At 40.1% G+C, this 8,549-nt stretch overlaps 2 protein-coding genes across 2 annotated transcripts in view; both read right to left on the bottom strand.

The window, feature by feature from the left end:
- Nucleotides 1–4,049, bottom strand: part of oc90 (otoconin 90) — a gene marked incomplete at its 3' end in the record, with an annotated part of 16,119 nt that extends 12,070 nt beyond the window's left edge. Inside the window, exons 1-5 of the mRNA XM_010779801.1 lie at nt 4,043–4,049; nt 2,350–2,524; nt 1,741–1,847; nt 1,391–1,522; nt 783–836 (exon numbers count right to left, since the gene is read on the bottom strand). Coding sequence (XP_010778103.1) covers nt 783–836; nt 1,391–1,522; nt 1,741–1,847; nt 2,350–2,524; nt 4,043–4,049 — 475 coding nt within the window. The remainder of the gene's footprint in view (nt 1–782; nt 837–1,390; nt 1,523–1,740; nt 1,848–2,349; nt 2,525–4,042) is intronic.
- Nucleotides 4,050–4,267: 218 nt separating this feature from the next.
- The window catches only part of LOC104952894 (mucin-5AC), a 15,011-nt gene continuing 10,729 nt past the window's right edge, over nt 4,268–8,549 (bottom strand). Inside the window, exon 9 of the mRNA XM_010779802.1 lies at nt 4,268–4,994. Coding sequence (XP_010778104.1) covers nt 4,268–4,994 — 727 coding nt within the window. The remainder of the gene's footprint in view (nt 4,995–8,549) is intronic.

Consider the following 8,549-nt stretch of genomic DNA (forward strand, 5'->3'; position numbering starts at 1 on the left):
GAAATGGTTATTTTGTGTAAATAGAAAATGTTTTAGATCTTTGAGTTCATCTCATGAAAAATGAGAGCAAAATCAAAAGTGTTGCATTTATATTTGTGTTAAGTGTATATTCATGTTGCTCTGTTGGAGGAGCCTGGGACTTCCGTTTTTCATTGAAATAGCTACATAGCTAATGTGCAAATGACAATAAAGCCTTGAATCTTGAAACTTGAAACTTCAGGTAATTTTCAGGTCAGTTTCATGTCAGCTTCAGGTCAGTTTCAGGTCAGCTTCAGGTCAGTCTTCAGGTATTTCAGGTCAGTTTCAGGTCAGCTTCAGGTCAGTTTCAGGTCAGTTTCAGGTCAGTTTCAGGTCAGCTTCAGGTCAGTTTCATGTCAGTTTCATGTCAGCTTCAGGTCAGCTTCAGGTCAGTTTCAGTTCAGTTTCATGTCAGCTTCAGGTCAGCTTCAGGTCAGTTTCAGGTCAGTTTCATGTCAGTTTCATGTCAGTTTCAGGTCAGTTTCAGGTCAGTTTCAGGTCAGTTTCAGGTCAGTTTCAGGTCAGCTTCAGGTCAGTTTCAGGTCAGCTTCAGGTCAGCTTCAGGTCAGTTTCAGGTCAGTTTCAGGTCAGTTTCAGGTCAGCTTCAGGTCAGCTTCAGGTCAGCTTCAGGTCAGTTTCAGGTCAGTTTCAGGTCAGCTTCAGGTCAGCTTCAGGTCAGTTTCAGGTCAGCTTCAGGTCAGTTTCAGGTCAGCTTCAGGTCAGCTTCAGGTCAGCTTCAGGTCACTGACGTCACTTAGACTCACCTGCTCCTCTTAACAAAGATCCAGACTCCAGGCTAATGCTGACAGCATCTGAAACTGACAAAAATAAAAATATGTTATCATTTAATAAAAATGACGTCAAATAGTGTTTCAGATTTTATTGTACTTGAATAAATACAAAAATACAAATTAGAAAATAGTGCAATAAGTCTATATGTAAATAAAGTATGATATGTACAAGAACAGAATGTGAAACTAAATATTGTACATTAAGACGAAATGATATACGGTTTATTGCGGTGATAACTATTTAGATGCATAAATATATATACATTTAATTTCCATTTAGATTGAGTCGTCAGGAAGACTCAATCTTAGTATCTTCAATTACTTTTTTCTTATTCTGTATTATGATTTTTTGAAATACTTTTTAATTTATTTGTTTATGCAGGTATCGCCCTTTTGTTACGACTACTATCTTGGATTTTATACCTGTCTCGTTCAATTTCAGTTTGTTTTAATTGGTATTCTCTTACCTTTTCAATGACTACATTATTTTGCACAACACCGTAATGCTTTTCTGTTTAATGTGAATTGTTATGTTGTAAAAAGGCTGATGTGTTTCCCATGGTGATGTTTGATGATGTTACCGGTTTGATTCTCCGCGGTGCAGAAAGACGCGTGGAGGTTTTTCAGAGACGAGTTGTATTCGCTCCGAGTCATGCAGTCGATGGCCGCCTGGTCACATTCACAAAACCTCTGCTGGCACCGGTCACCAGCATCTGGAGGTAGAGAAAAGAGCTTTCATTAAAGTCTATGCACATCCAGAAAGACATACAGCAGGACTACTGACAACATCTGTATTTCTTTGTTTGAAAAGTGGCAGTTCATGCTTCAAGTAAAATGACCAAAAATGTAAGTTCTAAATCTACAAACATGTATAAAGATTGCAATTTAGATTGAGAAATGTCTCACTGTCTCTTTCCACTGGAAGTCTTACCACAGCTGGAGTTTGCTGCTGAGCAGGTGGAGTTGTTGGGGAGGGGGATCAGCGCCTGCCTGCAGGGGGCAGCGCTCTGATAACACACGCTGTGAGTCTCACAGCAGCTGGAGCAAAGAAGAGATCAGGGATTACTCAGAAGCATATTGTAGCTTCAGAGCTGTTATACAATACCATTTACCAGGCTGGCACCAAGCCCCCAGGAAGTGCTCCGGACTCTGAGGAAAATATTCGTGGTGGCCAAACGGCGGTACTACAACTTCCAAATCAGTCTGTGACGTCACCTGGCCCATAAACACTTTCTCCCATTGACTTACATCAGGAAAGAGACGTCTGTTAATCAGCGGATAATCATCCCAACGTTTTGATTTCTTCCTCCGATCCTCTGACAATTTTTATCTCTTAAAATAGTGTAGGTCAATAGGAAAAAGTCTCTTTGGGCTCCAATGACGTGACGGACTGGAAGTTGTAGTACCACCATTTGGCCACTACGATAATGTGCTTCAATGTCTGTTGATCTTTCTGCCTATTTGAGTTTTTAAATCTTCCCGCCCGATAGGCCCACCTCCATACTCCATGCTGTTTTTTTATCTACAGGGTGTCGCTCACCTGTCCAGAGGATCCACAGGGTTTCCAGAGGACTCGTATCTGCAGGAGCAGCCGTAATCCTCCAGGTCTCGAGGACAAATCCCCGTTGCACAGCGGAGCTTCAGAGAGAAACTCAGCAGAGAGGGGAAGTTATCGAAGACCGAGTGAAGCCAGGTGAAGCGAAGGCCGAGACAATCTGCACCGAGAGGAGGGAAACAAGAGACACAGATCTGGATCAATTAAGTGAAATCTAATCAAGTGTTAAATCAGACTTTAGTTCCACCTGGAGTAAATCCACCAGCTACCCTGCAGTATACAAAGTCATTCAAACTAGCTGCACCTTTACCAGCTTTGAGAACACTTTCATGATCAATCATTATAAAACATATCATATATATTATTCTGAAATGGACCCATCTGCACAATGACTACTTTTACTGTCGCTACTTTCACTATATTTTGATGAGAATACTTTTCTACTTTCACTTGAGGAACATTTTGAATGCAGGACTTTTACTGTAAAAGAGTATTCCTACACTCTGGTACTTCTACTTTTACTCAAGTACAAGATCTGAGTACTTCTACTTTTACTCAAGTACAAGATCTGAGTACTTCTACTTTTAGTCAAGTACAAGATCTGAGTACTTCTACTTTTACTCAAGTACAAGATCTGAGTACTTCTACTTTTACTACAAGATCTGAGTACTTCTACTTTTACTCAAGTACAAGATCTGAGTATTTGTATTTTTACTCAAATACAAGATCTGAGTACTTGTTCCACCTCTGACTGATATTAAGGAGAACTGGTCAGTAAAATACATAGAATCAGATTTATGTGACTATTCGCCCGCAGACAGACACGAAGAGGCTGTGAGTAAAACTCCATTTCCTTCTCTTGGCAGGTGTGGAGCAGAAGAGATTTAATCACAGATAATCCTGTTGGCAGGAACCTAAGAAGCATGCAGGGTGGAAAAAGATGGAGTCGACAGCTCTCCACATGTGAGGTGAAGCCACAGATTGTAACTACAGGTGTCTGAGAACACCACAGCCCACCTTCATGTCAACAACATCAAAAAATATCACACTAAATCAGCAGCGTTATAGAAGCTAGACCATCAATGGAGCTACGAGGTGTCACTCTCCCGCAATTACTCCCATGAAGCGCTTTATGAGAGTTAACATGTCAAATGAATATTAAAATGAATTGTGGGACTTCAACCTTTTAGTACTGAACAAACAATGAAAAACACAAAACATAGAATAATGGATTTTAAATGGTCAAAGATGGGCACAGTTCATAATATATGTGTTTAGATGTATAGTACAGTGCTAACAGGTGCTAACGTGCTACAACGACCCTAAAGTCTTCCATCAGGAGAAACGTGCTGCAGCTTAAGAAAAGAAGCAGATGTTCCAAAACACACTTTATAATCCTGAACATCACCAAGCGCTCCAGTCCCAGATGTGTGCATCACTTTTTAGTCCCCCCTGGTTCAGAATGTTAGCATACGGTTAGCTCGTGTATAATTAGCTGCATTTGAACTCACCGAACCCCCATCAGCACTCTGACCTTTCTTCCTCATATTAAATGCTGCGTTATTAATCGTTTGAACTCAGTGAACCAACGAATAAGACTTGGCTTAGCTGATTAATTAATTCATACTAATTACAGCCTCATGCCTCTTGTGTCTCAGTACATTAATTTCCTCCTCACCAGTCATGTGATCTGTGTTTGGGTCGCTTGCCTCGGGGTCCGGGCAGAAGATGGAGGCACACAGCGCTGCAGACAAAGAGGAGACAGAGTTATCATCATGATTTCATTAACATTTAACACATCAGTGCACTAAAACATCAAATGACATCATGCCACATTGGGATAATTACACAAAACACATCAAACCATCGTAAAAAACACACAATAAGATTGAATTGAATCTGCTTATGGGGAATAATAAAGGGTTTTCTTCTTCTGGTTCTTCTGGTTCTTTTTCTTCTGGTTCTTTTTCTTCTGGTTCTTCTGGTTCTTTTTATTCTGGTTCTTCTGGTTCTTTTTATTCTGGTTCTTCTGGTTCTTTTTATTTTGGTTCTTCTGGTTCTTTTTATTCTGGTTCTTTTTATTTTGGTTCTGGTTCTTTTTATTTTGGTTCTTCTGGTTCTTTTTCTTCTGGTTCTTCTGGTTCTTTTTCTTCTGGTTCTTCTGGTTCTTTTTCTTCTGGTTCTTCTGGTTCTTTTTATTCTGGTTCTTCTGGTTCTTTTTATTCTGATCCTTCTGATCCTTCTGGTTCTTCTGGGTCTTTTTATTCTGGTTCTTCTGGTTCTTTTTATTTTGGTTCTTCTGGTTCTTTTTCTTCTGGTTCTTCTGGTTCTTTTCATTCTGGTTCTTCTGGTTCCTGTTATTCTGGTTCTTTTTCTTCTGATCCTTCTGGTTCTTCTGGTTCTTTTCATTCTGGTTCTTCTGGTTCCTGTTATTCTGGTTCTTTTTCTTCTGGTTCTTCTGGTTCTTTTCATTCTGGTTCTTCTGGTTCCTGTTATTCTGGTTCTTTTTCTTCTGATCCTTCTGATCCTTCTGGTTCTTCCGGTCCTTTTTATTCTGGTTCTTCTTTTTATTTGTATTCTGGTTCTTCTGGTTCTCCTGGTTCTTGTCGTTCTGGTTCTTCTGATATCTTCTACAAATTACCTTTTGAAATTACCTTTTCCACTTTCATCTGTCAAAAAATATCTATTTAATAAGCACCTACAAAAAAAGGTCAAACAGTTTTAGCATGTTTTCCGTCCCTTGAATATGTAGTTAAAGAGGTAAATATATAGCAGCTTTCATATTTCTATAACATTTTACCATTGTGTCAACATTATTAGGGAAAGACGTCTCACGCAAACATAGAAGGGGAGGGACTGGCCCTTATCCAGCCAATGGCAAAAGACTATCTGTTTTTGGAAATGTAGAAGGAAACTCACCGCTTGGAAGAGCAGATAGCATGAAAATCCATATCAGAAACATGACTTGAATCTGCATTCAGGGAGAGAAGGCACTTGGTTACTATTGGGATTAGAACATGGTAACCAACAAATATGGATGAATCCACCACTGAGTAACACTGTTCGATTGAGAAGATACATAATTAAAATGGCCAGGAGCTTTTAATACAACGTGTAGGTCTTTTGTCTGATTCCTGCCTTCTTTCCAGACACAAAATAATAAACACATTTTGAATATGTCTGAATATAATGTTGTTTCGCATGTGGTTGTAATTCCCGATGCGACCACAGGGGGCAGCAGTGAGAGTACAAATGTGCTCCACATCTGCAGAGGGCTGCAGAACTGAGTCCTAAAACCAAGACATTTGTGAGCATTTTATCTTAATTTTCCTGTCGCCTCGTAAGTATCATAAATGTTGAGATTATTTTCTGCAATAATCCAAAATCCCATGAAGAAATCCCATTCGATTTTTGCGGAGGGAACGAAAGAGGTGCTATAGATGGGATTTTGGATTATTGCAGAAAATAATCTCAACATTTATGATACTTACNAGATTCAACATCATTTGAAACACTAAATCTCTGCTGCTTTGTTGGCACATGGATTCAGGGATATGAACCACCCGTACGTCATTGATTTACAGAAAGTTGCTGAACGTCTTGAAAAAGATATACCTGTTGATCCAACTATAAAGAAATGTAGAATCAGGATCAGAAATTTGAAAGAAGTTTAATCTTGGCTTGTGTGCGGCCAATTTCTAGTCAGACAAACTAGCCATTTTGGTCTGAGAAGCTCAAGATTCATTCGTCTACTTTTCCATACTCCAAGACTCCCAGGGGCACACCTGTGGACGGAGCTTAAAGTGGATCTTTTTGCATCCTCAGTCGAACAGATCTGTCTATTAAATCCCCAAGAACTGCTTGAGTGGAGGAGCGGTGGGTCTGTAATGTTATCTCGTATGCAACATGACATTTGACATCAACATGATGCACCTGTCCCTCACAAAGCCTCACTACCCCCCCTTCATTCACTCCCTGTCATTAACCTTCCTCTGCTTCACTGCTCAGGCAGACATTGATCTAATGAAGTCATTGGAGGATCAGATAAGACCGGTTCGACCCCGGGGTGACACATAACCCCCCCATCGGACAAAGACCACTCTGTGGGTCCTTCTGTCCGGACCCTGCCTCTGTTAAAGCTTCAAATACCTGCACGGGAACCCACAGCATGATATCTGCTGCTCAGGTGTCGCCTGGGAGCCAATAAGAGTCCCAGGAAGGCTTTAAAGGCACCAACAGGTCTTCCTCCCTCTCTGTTGGCTGCTCGTGCCTTACAATGACTCAGCGTTTAAACCTCTTTATTCCATGAAGTGACCACAGCTTCCTCAGCCATCACTCAAACCAAAAGGTAAGATTGCCTTCACTCACCATCAGTCTGTGTGACCTGTGATTCAAGCCTTTTTAAGTCATGATTATTGGTCTCAATTTGTGTTTCTGTTGCTCTGTCATTTTGTGTTATAGATGATTGGACAGGGATGAAAGTGGACAGGACTTTTTAATCTTCTTGTTTTGTTTTTTTCTGCACTTTTCTTCTCTGGTTTGGTCTCTCCACATCCCTCCATGTGCACTGCCTTGATCGCTGGCTTGTTAATTCTTCATCACTGGTCTCAATGTGTGGTTTTGTTGTGCTGTCATTTGGTGTTTGTGATTCTGATCAAAGTTGACAGGGCATTTTAATCTTTTAGCTTCTCCTATAATTATTGCATTCAACAACAAAATTCATATTAAAATTTAACGCAAAAGTCCACAAGTGCGATAAGTATTTCCAGGCCTTGACCCTAGTCTCTCCACATTCCTCCACTTTCTTTTGGCGGGTTGATTCATCGTTACATATCTTAATTTGTGGTGTTGTGTATACCTTATATGATTTTTTGATGAAAGTAGACTCTTAGCTTCTTGTTTTGGTTTTTATGACAATCTCTCTGTCCTTCAGCGTTTCCAGCACCAGGCATCTGTTTCCCTTTTCATAATCTTTGATAAACCAACTCTGAGTTGCCAGAAGTACAATAATTGTACTCAAAATATGCTAACTATTGCCAAAACTGCCATAATGTTTGATAATTCATCCATTGTTTGACGGTTATAATTAGTAGCTGGTTTGAGTCTGTGCCTCAGATGCTTTTATTCTCACTTTACTTCTTTAACGCTATTCGATCAGGCTATGATGTTGATTAAAGTTTCTTGCAAGAAAAGCTGTCGTTCTCTTTCCCGTTGCTCCTTTTAAGAAAGTTTGCAAAAAAATGGCTAAAAACAATTTGGTTACACATTCAAGAAGTTGTTTAAAAATGTGTTTTGGGAAATTACACAAAAAAAAACGTTGTTCTTTTGGTTATGACTCAATGATCACAACATTTCTGTCAGTGTAGTAATTGTGCAGTCGAGGTACAATGCGCAAAATGAGAGCATTTATTGCACTATAAATAGCACAAACGTCTCTCTGTTGTCATTTGGATTCACAGTTGAACACACCTCAGCTCCGAGGTGACATTAAAGATTGAATAAAGCCTGAATAAATAAAGCTTTAACGAGACGGACGACGTGATGATAGTTTCTTTTAGTGAAATGTGCTCTGAGCCTGAATCCCAGTAATGATAGACTTGGTCACGCTGAGCTCCTGGAGACCATTAAAGAAACTGAACCAGACAGCGAAAGGTCGTCCGTCTCCACTGTAATAACACAGGTAATTTATGGAGCTGCACAGGAGGCATCAGGGTGACTTCAGGTCTCCATAACAACAGGAAAAAAGAAATAAATGGTGGCTGTTCTGCTCCTCTGTGATGAGAACGTTTATTTCTTTGATTGAGTTTAGTGACCTCATATCCCCTGAGGGTGTGAGGGCAGGCTTTGAGACTAGTTGTGTGATAGAGTTGTAGAGAGGTCACATATTTCTATAGCACCTCTTTCGTTCCCTCCGCAAAAATCGAATGGGATTTCAGTTCTGCAGCCCTCTGCAGATGTGGAGCACATTTGTACTCTCACTGCTGCCCCCTGTGGTCGCATCTGGAATTACAACCACATGCGAAACAACATTATATTCAGACATATTTAAAATGTGTTTATTATTTTATGTCTGGAAAGAAGGCAAGAATCAGACAAAAGACCTACACGTTGTATTAAAAGCTCCCGGCCATTTTAATTATGTATCTTCTCAATCGAACAGTGTTACTCAGTGGTGGATTCATCCA

Source organism: Notothenia coriiceps, unplaced genomic scaffold (genome assembly GCF_000735185.1).
Source record: "Notothenia coriiceps isolate Sejong01 unplaced genomic scaffold, NC01 NC01_scaffold00020737, whole genome shotgun sequence".
Taxonomy (NCBI): Eukaryota; Metazoa; Chordata; class Actinopteri; order Perciformes; family Nototheniidae; genus Notothenia; species Notothenia coriiceps.